Source organism: Phyllobates terribilis, unplaced genomic scaffold (genome assembly GCF_046119375.1).
Source record: "Phyllobates terribilis strain yellow unplaced genomic scaffold, ASM4611937v1 Scaffold_12__6_contigs__length_324123572, whole genome shotgun sequence".
Classification (NCBI taxonomy): domain Eukaryota; kingdom Metazoa; phylum Chordata; class Amphibia; order Anura; family Dendrobatidae; genus Phyllobates; species Phyllobates terribilis.
Window position 1 is genome coordinate 178,842,273 of NW_027362772.1, and position 14,989 is coordinate 178,857,261.

At 44.5% G+C, this 14,989-nt stretch overlaps 1 protein-coding gene across 1 annotated transcript in view; it reads right to left on the minus strand.

Annotated features, from left to right (window-relative positions):
- Window positions 1–14,989, minus strand: part of TTC34 (tetratricopeptide repeat domain 34) — a 175,135-nt gene that overhangs the window by 41,848 nt on the left and 118,298 nt on the right. The window contains exon 7 of the mRNA XM_073656488.1: window positions 1,381–1,595. Within this exon, the coding sequence (XP_073512589.1) occupies window positions 1,381–1,595 (215 nt within the window). The remainder of the gene's footprint in view (window positions 1–1,380; window positions 1,596–14,989) is intronic.

The window sequence follows — 14,989 nt, forward strand, 5'->3', positions numbered from 1 at the left end:
TGTGCTGATGTAAAGTAGACATGTGGGAAATGTTATTTATTAACCATTTTGTGTGATATATCTCTCTGATTTAAGAGCATGAAAATTCAAAGTTTGAAAATTTCAAAATGTTCGCCAAAGTTCTGATTTTTTCACAAATAAACGCCAGTCATATAAAAGAAATTGTATCACTATCATGAAGTACAATATGTCACAAAAAAACAGTCTCAGAACTAGTGGGATCCATTGAAGCGTTCCAGAGTTATTACCTCAAAGTGACACTGGTCAAAATTATAAAAATTGGCCTGGTCTTCAACGTGCAAACAGCCTTTGGGGGTAAAATGGTTAAGCATTGTTATACTTTAAAAGGCTGCTGATTTCTATTTTTCGGTACCCCTGATTTTGGTCTTTTTAGTCTCCCTAGTCATTCGGAGATAAAGCAAGATATAACATTATCCAAATAATGTATCGCTATTTCTTAACACTTAAAGAGTTTAATAGAGTCTAATAAAACAGTCTAAAAAAACAAGGTCATGTTTCCGTTGAAATCACCAGCAACAACAAAAAAAAAAGCCAAAAGCTCTACAAACATTGATTTAATGGGACACTATAAAACACTTTTACTACATATCATTGCTACGCTTTGGAATCTCAATCCAGATCACTTTATTTAGCCTTAAAAAAAATATTTGTTGCTTGATTTACGGGTTCTGGAGAGGTTGCATGCCACAGCTATGGCCAGAATGTCAGCAAACAAGGAATTGTGTTTTAAGAAAAATATGTTCTATGAGAAATCCTAATACACATGACCTGTTGTCAATAATGGGAGATATGTTGTTAAACAATAAATCATGCCTGACATATTACATCATTAGGAGAAGTTAGTGTTGATGTATAACATTTACATGTCTGGATAGATTATGTGTATGTATTAGTTTATATTATAGTTTATAGTATATTACATTTAGAGATGACTAAATAATTTTAGATTTGGTCTGCTGTCAGAATTTTCATCTGCTAATTTCTATAAGACTTTTTCCATGTTTATTTGTGGAGCTGCAAGTTCAGAGCTTAGTGGATGTTCCCCTTGAAGCTGCTTTCTGTCTCAATGCTCTAGTTTGTGTTTCCTCTCACATAATGACATGCCTTTGTGTGTTGAGATTTCTGGTAGAAAATTAACTTGCTAACAGACTACACATAGGATTAGTCTGTAGTTTATAACCCTAAATCAACAACCCAGTGCATGGTTCTGCTAAGGAGCTGCTTACACCAAATAGCAGGAGATTTTGTAAATTGGATCTACTTCAAAATTTGCTGTTAAAGAAGAAATAGTATAAAAATAAATTTTATGCACTTAGATGATCACGAATGATGGAAAAGTATATGAATTGAAATGGTTACCTGTGATAGGCTTTGCCGTTCCCTTTTATCCAAAAATTTCATGAGAATTTCCACTTCATCTGGGTTTTTACCAGCCAATGTGGATAGTTCCTGAGCTGCTGCCAGAACATTGCGGCCCTTGACATGGAGAACTCCATACCTGGCTTTAGAGGATTCATCAATGGCACTGTTGTTAAAAGATTTCTTTAGGTGTGTGAAAGCTTCTTCATATGTCTCTATAGGTAGAGGACAAGGGAAATAAATGTGATTATAGATAATGTTGTGTCATATAGATAGAAATTATTATAACATTGGGCCTGCCATTTCTGAGGATACTGTAATGAAAAGTAATTTCAATGATAAACTTTATACACTGAAGTCTATAAAGTTGGAGGCGCTGTTGCATTGCTGTCTACAGTAGCAAGGCGCTAATGCAGCTGGTGTGAGATATTTGGATTTTGCATTGCCATTTGATACTGTATCACACAACAGTGTTGTACTGAAGCTGCACAAGCAGGAACTCTGTATGCAGATGAGTAAAAAACTGATTAATGGACAAGAAACAAAAGTTGCTGTAAATGATTCATTCTCTAAATCGGACAAAGTCAGTAGTGGGGGCCACAAGGATCAATAGTGGGGACCACAAATATTATATATATATATATATATATATATATATATATATATATATATATATATATATATATATATAAAAGAATCGGTCCTACTGCAGTTATATATCAGATATATATCTGCAGTAGGACCGATTCTTTTTAATCTCTTTTTTAATGACCTACATGGGATTGAGAGTAAAGTATCAGTCTTTGCTGATGACACAAAACTTTGTGGGATAATAAAAAATGAGTTTGCCCATTCAGAAACTTGGCAAATGAGGTTTAATGTTAATAAATGTAGAGTAATGCACCAAGGCAAAGTAATCCCATTGCTGCATATACATTGGATGGAAATATTCATGGGATTACAGCCTAGTGGAGCGGGTTGCAGGGGGTGGCACAAAAAGGCGGAGGTAAAGTTTTTTTTTTTATCTCCTTCCTCCTCTAGACAATGTGATAAATCCGCGTCTTTTCAGAGGAGGGAGGAGTGCTCAACTCCATTCATTTGTATTCACGTCTTTAAGACGCGAATACAAATAAACCATGAAGTCAGGGAGCTGACTGACCCCGGAAGTACCAGCGCCGGCACTTCCGGGGTCAGAAGATTGCCAATCAGCTCCCTGCTCTGTGGTGCTGCAGCGTCCAAACTCTGCTGACGTACCAGCAACACGATGAAGTAATCTCACCGTGCTGCAGACGTCACAGCAGGGCGATGCTGGGAAGGACAGACACTGTTGCTCGGAGAAGGGCAAGAGCCTGGAGAAAAGACAGCCACCAGAGCCAGGGGGAAGACAGATACGGGAGCAGGTAAGCGCTCATAGAGGGGGCTATTTATGTAGACTGGAGGTTAGGGGGCTATCACTGTAAGCTGTGGGTTAGGGGGGTTATTTCTGTAGGCTGGTGTTTACGGGGGCTATAACTGTAGACTGGGGGTTAGGGAGGCTATTACTGTAGACTGGGGGTTAGGTGGTGCTTTTGCTGTAGACTGGAGGTTAGGGGGGCTATCACTGTAGGCCGGGGGGGCTAACACTGTAGATTGGGGATTAGGGGGGCTATTTCTGTAGATTGGGGATTAGGGGGGCTATTTCTGTAGACTTGAGGTTAGTGGAGGCTATTTCTGTAGATTTGGGGTTAGTGGAGGCTATTACGGTAGACAGGTTTAGGGGGCTATAACTATAGACTGAGGGTTATGGGAGCTATAACTGTAGATTGGTGGTTGGTGGGGTATTTCTGCAGACTGGAGGTTAGGGGGACTATCACAGGAGGCTGGGGGTTAGGGGGCCTATTTCTGTAGGCTGGGGTTTAGAGGGGATATTTCTATAGACTGGGGATTGGGGGGGCTATTTCTATAGACTTGGGGTTATTGGGGCTATAACTGTAGACTGGGGTTTAGGGGGGCTATAACTGTAGAATGGGGTTAGGGGGCTATCCTTGTATACTGGAGGTTAGGGGGGCTGTCACTGTAGGCTGGGGGTTAGAAGGCTATTTCTGTAGACTAGGGGATAGGGGGGCTATTACTGCAAATTGGTGTATAAGTGGTGCTTTTACTGTAGAATGAGGGTTAAGGGGGCTATAACTGTAGACTGGGGATTAAGGGGGCTATCACTGTAGGCTGGGGTTTAGGTGGGCTATTTCTGTCGAAGGGATTAGGGGGGCTATAACTGTAGACTTGGGGTTAGGGGGCTATTTATGTAGACTTGGGTTTAGTGGGGGCTATTACGGTAGACTGGGGTTTAGGGGGGCTATAACTGTAGACTGGGGGTTATTGGGGCTATAACTGTAGACTGGGGGTTAGAGGGGCTATCACTGTAGGCTGAGGGTTAGGGGGGTTATAACTGTAGACTGGGGTTTAGGGGGATAATTAAAAAATTGCAGAGGACGAACAGATGACATACATTTATATTTCTGTCTGATGTTAATCAAACACATCCACATCATCAAATAGTATATCCCTGTTGACTAAATTCGATAGACCAATCAGGGTTTAGGGGGCTATAACTGTAGACTGGGGTTAGGTGGAAAATTACTATAGACTGGAGTTTAGGAGGGGCTATAACTGCAGACTGGTGTTTAAGGGGGCTATTACTGAAGACTGGAGCTAAGGGTGGCTTACAGAGTGAAGGGAATAGTGCAAGGGACAAAATGGATGGGGGACAGTGTAAGGATTCAGTATGGTGGAAACTGTGTGGGCGGGTCAGTATGAAAAGAGGGCAGCATGTGGGGCCCAGTATGGAGAGGGGCAACGCAGGGGACTCAGTATGAAAAGTGGGGCAGTGTAAAGGGTTGCAATATGGAGAGGAGACAGCATGGGGGTCTCATTGTGGAGAGGTGGCAGCATGGAGGATCTCATTATGGAGAAGGGGCAGCATGGGTAGATCAGTATGGGGAGAGGGCAGCATGGGGGGTCAGTATAGAGAGGGGCAGTGTGAGGGCACAGTTTGGAGAGGGGCAGCTTGAATGGCTCAGTATGGAGTGGGGATAGAATGAGTGGGACATTGTGAAGAGGGGGCAGCATGATGTGGGGACAGTGTGGAGATCATAGTTCATAAATGAAGAAAGTGTGGTGGGTATAATTTATAATGGTGGACAGTGTGGCGTTTTAGTTTATAAGGGGGCAGTGTGATGGTCATAGTACACAAGAGCGAACACTGTGGTGGTCATAGTATATAAGGGTGGGGATAGTGTGGTAGGAATATTTTATAGGAGAGGATAGCGTGGAGGCCATGTACCGTAAGAGGGACAGTGTAGAGTAATATTTTTTTGCAGGGAGCTCAGTGAGGAGCAATTATTTTTTCAGGGCCTCAGCATCGGTGGTTATTTTTATTCAGGAACATTATAATGACACTGCTATTTTTAACGGCACCATGTCGGGATGTGCTGCGGAAGACCGGAGAAGATGAAAGTCTGCAGAAACAAGCTGTGGATGTAAAGCCATTATGAAGTCAGATACATGAGAAGACAGCAATCGGTGAGTATTTACAAACATTGTATATAGCACACGAACATTGTATATAGTACACAAACATTGCACTGCACTAACATTTACACAGGTTTAGGGGGGAAAAAATTACTGGAACACTTTTAATACTTGTAGAAAAATCTACTTTTATTTATTATGCAAATGAGGGCACTTCAGCGCACCCTTGGCATGGCCTATGCTTTGGTGAACCGTTACACCCTCCTATTTGTATATTAAAGCCAGTCTTTTGTCTTTATTGATAGTGCTCTGTTGGTAAAAGTGAGTTCTTTCTAAAATCAGCTTGCAAGTTTGTGCTTGCACACTGACACTGGGCGAGCTCAGCAGCATGCTCCAAGTGTCACTGTGGGTGCACACAATGTGGCTGCAGGCTGACTCCTGGATCTTGTCTCTTTGACTGCCCTTTGAACCGGTTTCAGTAAAGAGGAGGGTGTTGAATGAGCAGACAGCATGCGCATATCACAAGGCCATCTTCTCCTCACAGAAGCATTTTGCTTGCTACTCTTCCGGGGCATCAAGTGGGGGCCACAGGCACGCAGGAATCTGGTATCAGTATGCGCCCACAGCCATAGTTCGTGTGCTGGGAGGACTCTCAAGTCTGCAGTCACACAGAGTGACTGGAGACTTGTCATACAAGACCAGACAACCCCTTTAAGCTAAACTGTATATGATTTTTGTAGGGGGTACGTTCCCTATAGAAGTGTTTATATAGTTTAATTAGCATTTTGGGGGGGTGACAGACTCCCGTTAGGTAAGCTGAAAAATTATTTCTCCCTACAAACGAACATTTTACTTGTGAATTGGGTGATTGACAGCCTGTTTACACTGTGTTCCAAATTATTATGCAAATAATATTTTCTCAGATTTTCCCAAATTACCTATATGAATTGCAGTCATTGTAATTTTCCAGTCAAATAACTATTAGAGTACAATTGAAAGGTTTTTGTACAAACTGCCTATGATAACAGTATATTTAAAAAAAATAAAAAACTCAAACTGCACTCAAAATGCATGTTCCAAATTATTATGCACAGCAGAGTTTTCAACCTTTTCATTTTAATAAAGAACAAAAAAATGGTCATTTTTGAAATTATAAGCATTAGCAGGTTATTACAAACTGAAATCAAACAGTTTTCAACTCAAAACTTTATTCTAGGTGATGTTACTTTTGCACATAGGACCCCTTGTTCGAAAGGAGCTTCTGAACTCTCTCGTCCATTGAATTTGTCAGGTTTTGGATGGTTTCTGCTTTAATTGTTTTGCATGAGGACAGAATACCCTCCCAGAGCTGTTGCTTAGATGTGAACTGCCTCCCACCATCATAGACACTCCTTTTGATGATGCTCCAGAGGTTCTCAATGGGGTTGAGGTCAGGGGAGCATGGGTGCCACACCATAAGTTTGTCCCCTTTTATGCCCATAGCAGCCAGAGATGCAGATGTGTTATGTGCAGCATGAGACGGGGCATTATCATGCATGAAAATGATCTTGCTGCGGAATGCACGGTTCTTCTTCACAGTGTAGATAGACCATTCGGTTTACGATTATTGGCAGCATTGTAAATGCACCTGAAAAAGTAACTAAACTTTGGGGAGATTTTTTATGTTTTATGCCCAATAATTCTGAGCAGATTGGTGGGGAATCTGGTCCTGAGAACCCAAACCACGGTTGAAAAGACCTTTTAGAAAAGTGCACGCAGAGCGGATGCAGTAGAAAGTCATAATCCTGTCTTTTAAGCTGTGCACTTCTAAGAGGTCTGAGCAATTGGTAGGGATCTCAGGACCCAGACCCACACCAATGTGCTCAGAAATAATGGAGCTAAAATATGATACCTCCCAAAATTTAAAAAATACCTTAATTATTTAATAGTGCTACTGCCTGAACCTCATCAGTACTGTGGTTCCTGCATGGTCCACACTCTGATGATGGCTGGTAACAACAACTCCATTGCTAAAGACATACTGGGAGCTGACATTTAATGCACACAATTGTATATTGGGCTGACCTGACATTGCAATTGTTCGCTGTACTAAATCTAGTGATGTACTGACTGTGGTTCTGGTGATGTAGTTGTGTACCGATGGTAGTTCTGGTGATGTAGTCGTGCACCGATGGTGGTACTTGTGATGTAGTCATATATCGACGGTGGTTCTGGTGATGTAGTCGTGTACCGATAGTGATTCTGGTAATGTAGTCATCTAGATGTAGCAATATTTAATTTATTAGACTTGATAGTAGATCATAGGGTCAGTGTGCCAGACTAAAAATCTATCCATCTGAATGAGGCCATATATCTCAGTTGAACAAGTATTTGACTAAAGCCCCCATACACCATAGACAGCTGTCCCATCATTCGGCAGGCAGCTATCTCACCCGACTCTCACATACACAGGAGCACTCACTTTGTTGAGCGCTCTTGGGTTCTCTATAAGAACTGCTGCTATACATCTCTGGCACTCTGCTTATCTTTTAGAGAACAAAAGGATTTGTAGTCCGAATTCGGACATGCTGGATCCTTATCTCCCTGACAATCATTAGACTCAGACGAATCTGTCTATCTCTTGTTTCAGCCAACTTAAGGCTGTGTGCCCACGATGCATTTTTTAAGCGTTTCCACAGCGGCAAAAACGCTGCAGAAACACTTAAAAAACACATGGTAGAAGGCCTGCCATGTTCCCCAATGATAATCCGCATGTGCTGTGCACATGCTGCGGAAATTTCCGCTGCGGATTGTCATTGCGGAAAAAAACGCAGCACTACCAATTATTTTGCGGAAGTGCTGCGTTTTCGCCGCCATTGACTTGCATTGGAACGCATGGATTACGCATCACTGCATCTGTAGATGCGCATTCCATGCGTTTCAATGTGCGGATGGTACCCGGGTCTGGAGGAGAGGAGACTCTCCTCCGGACCCGGGTACCATAGAACCTGTAAAAAAAAGAATAAAATAAAAAATATTATATTATATTTACCTTCTGATGGCCCCCGGTCTCCTTGTCTTCGCTTGCCGGCAGATCGCGGTGGACTGAAGGACCTGCGCTGATGTCATTTAGTCATGTGACGGCAGGTCCTTCAGTGTAGTGTACCGCGAGCTGCCGGCAAGCCAGGACGGAGCGAATAAAGACTGCGGGGGCCATCAGAAGGTAAGTATAGAGTTATTTTTTTATTTTTTACCATTCTTTAAGGTCACAGTATATACAGTTATATGAAAAAGTTTGGGCACCGCTATTAATCTTAAGCTTAATGTTTTATAAAAATTGGTGTTTTTGCAACAGCTATTTCAGTTTGATATATGTAATAACTGTTGGACACAGTAATGTTTCTGCCTTGAAATGAGGTTTATTGTACGAACAGAAAATGTGCAATCTGCATTCAAACAAAATTTGACAGGTGCATAAGTATGGGCACCCTTATCATTTTCTTGTTTTAAATACTCCTACCTACTTTTTACTGACTTACTAAAGCACTTTTTTTTGTTTTGTAACCTCATTGAGCTTTGAACTTCATAGCCAGGTGTATGCAATCATGAGAAAAGCTACTTAAAGTGGCCACTTGCAAGTTGTTCTCCTGTTTGAATCTCCTCTGAAGAGTGGCATCATGGGCTCCTCAAAACAACTGTCAAATGATCTGAAAAGAAAGATTATTCAACATAGTTGTTCAGGGGAAGGATACAAAAAGCTGTCTCAGAGATTTAACCTGTCAGTTTCCACTGTGAGGAACATAGTAAGGAAATGGAAGAACACAGGGACAGTTCTTGTTAAGGCCAGAAGTGGCAGGCCAAGAAAAACATCAGAAAGGCAGAGAAGAAGAATGGTGAGATCAGTCAAGGACAATCCTCAGACCACCTCCAGAGAGCTGCAGCATCAACTTGCTGCAGATGGTGTCACTGTGCATCGGTCAACTATACAACGCACTTTGCACAAGGAGAAGCTGTATGGGAGAGTGATGCGAAAGAAGCCGTTTCTGCAAGCACGCCACAAACAGAGTCGGCTGAGGTATGCAAAAGCACATTTGGAGAAGCCAATTTGTTTTTGGAAGAAGGTCCTGTGGACTGATGAAACCAAGATTGAGTTGTTTGGTCATACAAAAAGGCGTTATGCATGGTGTCAAAAAAACACAGCATTCCAAGAAAAACACTTGCTACCCACAGTAAAATTTGGTGGAGGTTCCATCATGCTTTGGGGCTGTGTGGCCAATGCCGGCACCGGGAATCTTGTTAAAGTTGAGGGACGCATGGATTCCACTCAGTATCAGCAGATTCTTGACAATAATGTTCAAGAATCAGTGACAAAGTTGAAGTTACGCAGGGGATGGATCTTTCAGCAAGACAATGATCCAAAACACCGCTCCAAATCTACTCAGGAATTCATGCAGAGGAACAATTACAATGTTCTGGAATCGCCATCCCAGTCCCCAGACCTGAATATCATTGAACATCTGTGGGATCATTTGAAGAGGGCTGTCCATGCTCGGCGAACATCAAACTTAATTGAACTGGAATTGTTTTGTAAAGAGGAATGGTCAAAAATACCTTCATCCAGGATCCAGGAAATCATTAAAAGCTACAGGAAGCGACTAGATGCCGTTATTTTTGCAAAAGGAGGATCAACTAAATATTAATGTCACTTTTCTGGTGAGGTGCCCATACTTATGCACCTGTCAAATTTTGTTTGAATGCAGATTGCACATTTTCTGTTAGTACAATAAACCTCATTTCAAGGCAGAAACATTACTGTGTCCAACAGTTATTACGTATATCAAACTGAAATAGCTGTTGCAAAAACACCAAATTTTATAAAACATTAAGCTTAAGATTAATAGGGGTGCCCAAACTTTTTCATATAACTGTAAATCCATGCAGTTTGCATGGATTTATATAGTGTGACCAAGTTGTCAAGCACTTTCCAAGTGATGCTAAAATCGCTTGGAAAGCACTTGTCAACCCGCATGCGGAAATGCATGTGAAGAACGCTTCACATCCGCATGTCCCTGGCAGGAAAAACGCATGTACAATCCGCATGTACAATCCGCATGTACAATCCGCATGCGTTTTTATCTGCCAGGGAGATGCAGAAACGCTCAGGAAAAAATCCGGAGCATTTCTGCATCGTGGGCACATAGCCTTAGTCTAATGTGTGTGGGTGCCTTAACTACTATCTAAAGGGTTTGTGAACTTTTAGGGTATGTGCACACAATGTGTTTTAGACAACTGCGAATCCTGTGAGTTTTTCAGGTTGAAGACACATTAGGACACACTGATGTCCTTTTTTTCGCCTTAAGTGGTTGTTTTATTCTTCTTTTCCAACATCTTTTGTCCACTACTTTTTTAATTGAAATTGTATTAAGCACTAGTGGCTGATTCCTGGCAGTAGCACGAAAAATAGTTAGGTTACCTATTTTAACCTCTTGGCGTCCTTGAAAAACTGAAGCTGTTAAAAGAAGCTCAAAAGACTGAACATATGTGCAGCAAGTGCAGATGTTCATTCTTTTTAGCGTTTAATTAGTGCTTTTTCAGGTGGGTTACATAGCAGATATCCTTTAATAGAGGTTGTGTGCACATACTCATAGTTTGACTTATCAGTAGGGGGCATGACCACTTAAAGTGCCTAGGGCATCAGGAATGCCAAATACATCCCTCCATAAATCAATTGTAAGTCCACATCTAGAATACGGGATCCAATTTTGGGCTCCACATGTGAAAAAGGAAATTGGGAAGTTAGAATCAGTTCAAAGACAGGCAACTAGATTATTACAAGGGTTGGAAGGCCTCTCGTATGATGAGAGATTGGAAAAGTTGGGCTTGTTTAGCTTAGAAAAAAGATGCTTCATTGGAGATGTCATTTATACTGTAAGTATAAATACATATGTGGTCAATACAAAGGACTGGGAAATTACTTATTCCTTACAAAAACTTTAGAAAGGACCAGGGGGCATCCATTACGTGTGGAGGAAAGGCGATTCTGGCATCTAAATAGGAAAAGGGTTCCTTACAGTCAGAGCAGTCAGACTGTGAAATGCCGACCACAAAAAATAGTAATGGCAGACACTATAACAACATTTAAAATAGGGCTGAATGCTTTGCTAAAAACAAATACCATTGTGAGTTTTAAATAAGCTACTGATCATGTATATTGATGGAGAAAGGTTGTACTTGATGGACTTTTGTCCTTTTTTCAATATATTTGCTGTAACTATGTAGCTATGTACATTACATAAAAGACCATACTACTTGTGGTCAATAGTGGTACTGCAAGTGTTTTGTAAAAAGTGCCATTACAGCCAGGGCCGTATTTGGAGTTTCTGCTGCCCTAGGCACTGTCAGTGGTCTCCCCCCCCCCCCCCGGTCACGCCCACCCTCACCCCCCGTCACGTCCCCCCCCACGTCGTGCCCCCCTCGCATCCAATATCTTCCCCCCGTCGCGGCCGTTTCCCCAAGTTTCATGCAACTCCCCCCCCCCATTCCATGTAGCACATATAAAAGGTTTGTAGGGGTAAATTCCTGCAGACAAACTGCCTTGAAATAAGACCACAGGGCTGCAGCAAGCACTGCAGCATTGCATATGAGGGTGGGGGGATGGGAGCGGCCCACACAGACCACAGGGCTGCAGCATTGCATATGGGGGTGGGGGGGATGGGAGCGGCCCACACAGACCACAGGGCTGCAGCATTGTATATGGGGGTGGGGGGGATCGGAGCGGCCCACACAGACCACAGGGCTGCAGCATTGCATATGGGGGTGGGGGGGATGGGAGCGGCCCACACAGACCACAGGGCTACAGCATTGTATATGGGGGTGGGGGGGGATGTGAGCGGCACACACAGACCACAGGGCTGCAGCACTGCATATGGGGGTGGGGGGGATGGGAGCGGCCCACACAGACCACAGGGCTGCAGCATTGTATATGGGGGTGGGGGGGGATCAGAGCGGCCCACACAGACCACAGGGCTGCAGCATTGTATATGGGGGTGGGGGGGGATCGGAGCGGCCCACACAGACCACAGGGCTGCAGCATTGCATATGGGGGTGGGGGGGGGTGGGAGCGGCCCACACAGACCACAGGGCTACAGCATTGTATATAGGGGCGGGGGGGATGGGAGTGGCCCACACAGACCACGGGGCTGCAGCATTGTATATGGGGGTGGGGGGGATGGGAGCGGCACACACAGACCACAGGGCTGCAGCACTGCATATGGGGGTGGGGGGGTAGGAGCGGCCCACACAGACCACAGGGCTGCAGCATTGCATATGGGGGTGGGGGGGATGGGAGCGGCCCACACAGACCACAGGGCTGCAGCATTGTATATGGGGGAGGGGGGGAGCGGCCCACACAGACCACAGGGCTGCAGCATTGCATATGGGGGTGGGGGGGATGGCAGAGGCCCACACAGACCACAGGGCTGCAGCATTGTATATGGGGGTGGGGGGGATGGGAGCGGCCCACACAGAACTGGGCTGCAGCAGGCACTGCAGCATTGCATATGGCCCATATGCAATGCTGCAGTGCCTGATGCAGCCCATGTCTGGGATTCAGACCCCACTGTGTCCCTCCCTGCTGCTGCCTGCCATCATGTCTGACCAGTGACAACAGTCACAGACTAGTCAGACTCCTCTGAGTCTGAGACTAGTCAGAGACTCAGGCAGTCTGGGCTCTGTCAGGCTGGCACTGCTGCCCGCTGGCTGTACTGTCTGTCCACAGCACAGAACACAGTACTGGCGGCAGCTGCTGACTGCGCGTCTGCGCCTAAACTATGATCCCGCCGCCTGCCTCGCCGCCTGCACCCCCGCCATCATCAATTATGCTGCAGTCTAGAGCAGACTGTCTGCAGAAGCGGCAGCTCCTCAGCCAGCATCATGCACCGGCACCACGGCCCGGGTGGCAGTGTCGGCGCAATGGCACATCACAACAGGACACAATTACCGGCGCCGCCTGCTGAGATTAGCTGCCGCCAGCGATGTGCTGCCCAGGCCTCTGCGGGAACTGCAAGTGCCCGGCAGGGGCGTACATAGAAATCATGGGGCCCCATAGCAGAAGTTCCAATTGGGCCCCCCCCTCCGAAAAAAGAAAAAAACAAAAATTAAATAATTGTCGGGGTCACAGAGGAGCAAATCTCACAACTTTCCAGGCTTTACATAGTAATTTTCCTCCTGCTGAAGTCCTAGATTCCTCTTTCATTGCCCCCATAAAAAGTATGATGCCAACAAAAGTGCCCCAATAGTGAATTCCTCCACATGCACAGTATAATGACCCCACTGTACCCCACCTCAACTCCCAAGGCAAAGTATGGTGACCCCAACACAGTATGATCCCCCCGACTGTGACTCCCACACAGCCCTCCATGCACAATAAAGGGCCTACGTACATTGTAATGGCCCGCACTAGCCCTCCAAACAGTAAGATGGCCCCCACACAAACCTTCATACTGTATAATTCCTTTCACACAGTATAATGGTCCCACATAACCCTCCAAATATTATAATGGCCCCACATAGCGTTCCATGTAGTATAATGCGCCCCCATAATCCTCCATATAGTATAATGCGCCCACCACAATCCTCCATGCAATAAAATACACTCCCCATGGTCCTCCATGCAATGAAATGCACCCCATGGTCCTCCATATAGTATATTGCACTCCTCATAGTCCTCCACACAATATATTGCAGCCCCCATGGTCCTCCATACAGTATAATGCGGTCCCATAGGGCATAGTGCGGCCACAGTCCTCCAGTAATATGGGCACCACATTTAAATAAATACACACTCACCGCTCCTCGTTCCCCCGCTGCTTCAGTCTCTCAGCTCCACTGTCTGACCCGCGGTGAAGTGACATCATCGCGCCGCTGCGTCAAACGCAGAGGGGGAATGATGGGAGAGGCAGGGCCGGTTTTAGATAAAGTGAGGCCCTAGGCAAAAGTTTAAAGTGGGGCCACAAATGCTAACATATTGCACCATCACACTCAAAGATTTTGGTTGTATTTATATGCTCTGAGCACAGGCCATTAAACGAGCGTGATTGACAACACTGAAGTCGTTCTACAGTTTTTCCCCGGCCTCTTTACACCAGCTGAGGAAGAATGATGGAGACAGAATGATGAATCTGTCCCCATACAGTATCATATTATCAGCAGCAGATCTGCAGGTTACACCGGGAGATGTGCTGCTGAGAACAATGATGTTTGTTCTTCCATAAACAATCCAATCACCCGATGAATGAACAGAATTGTGCTCGTTCGTTGGATGATTGCCGATATGTTTACACCTATGAGCTCTCATCTGTGCAGTCAGGATTTAGAAGTGTGGAAGCTACACACACACTGCGTGTCACATAATGCCACTGTGTCTATATCTGGCCATCTACATATACAACTTAGAATAATGCAATAAAATATATAAACATACATATTTAAAAACGTACGTACACGGCACACACATGTACAAGGCACACACACACACACACATGTACAAGGCACACAAGTACAAGGCACACATGGCACACAAGTACAAGGCACACATGGCACACACACACGTACAATGCACACACACAAGTACAATGCACACACACATACTTACAAGGCACACACAAGTACACCATGCACACACACACGTACAAGGCACATACACGTACAATGCACACACACGGCACACACGTACAAGGTACACATGCACAATGCACACACACAAGTACAATGCACACACACATACAAGGCACACACACACGTACAAGGCACACACAAGTACACAATGCACACACACACACGTACAAGGCACATACACGTACAATGCACACACACGGCACACACGTACAAGGTACACATGCACAATGCACACACATACAATGCACACACACGGCATACACACACGCGCTGAACAACTAATGCTCAGTAGATACACACATTAGACATAGCACATGTATGCAGGACAACACATGTTCATATAAACACATACAGATATCTCTCAGACAGCACACACTGCACACACCTCACATACACACACTGCTTTACACTGCAGGAGCAGCACAGCACACAGGTGGACACAGAC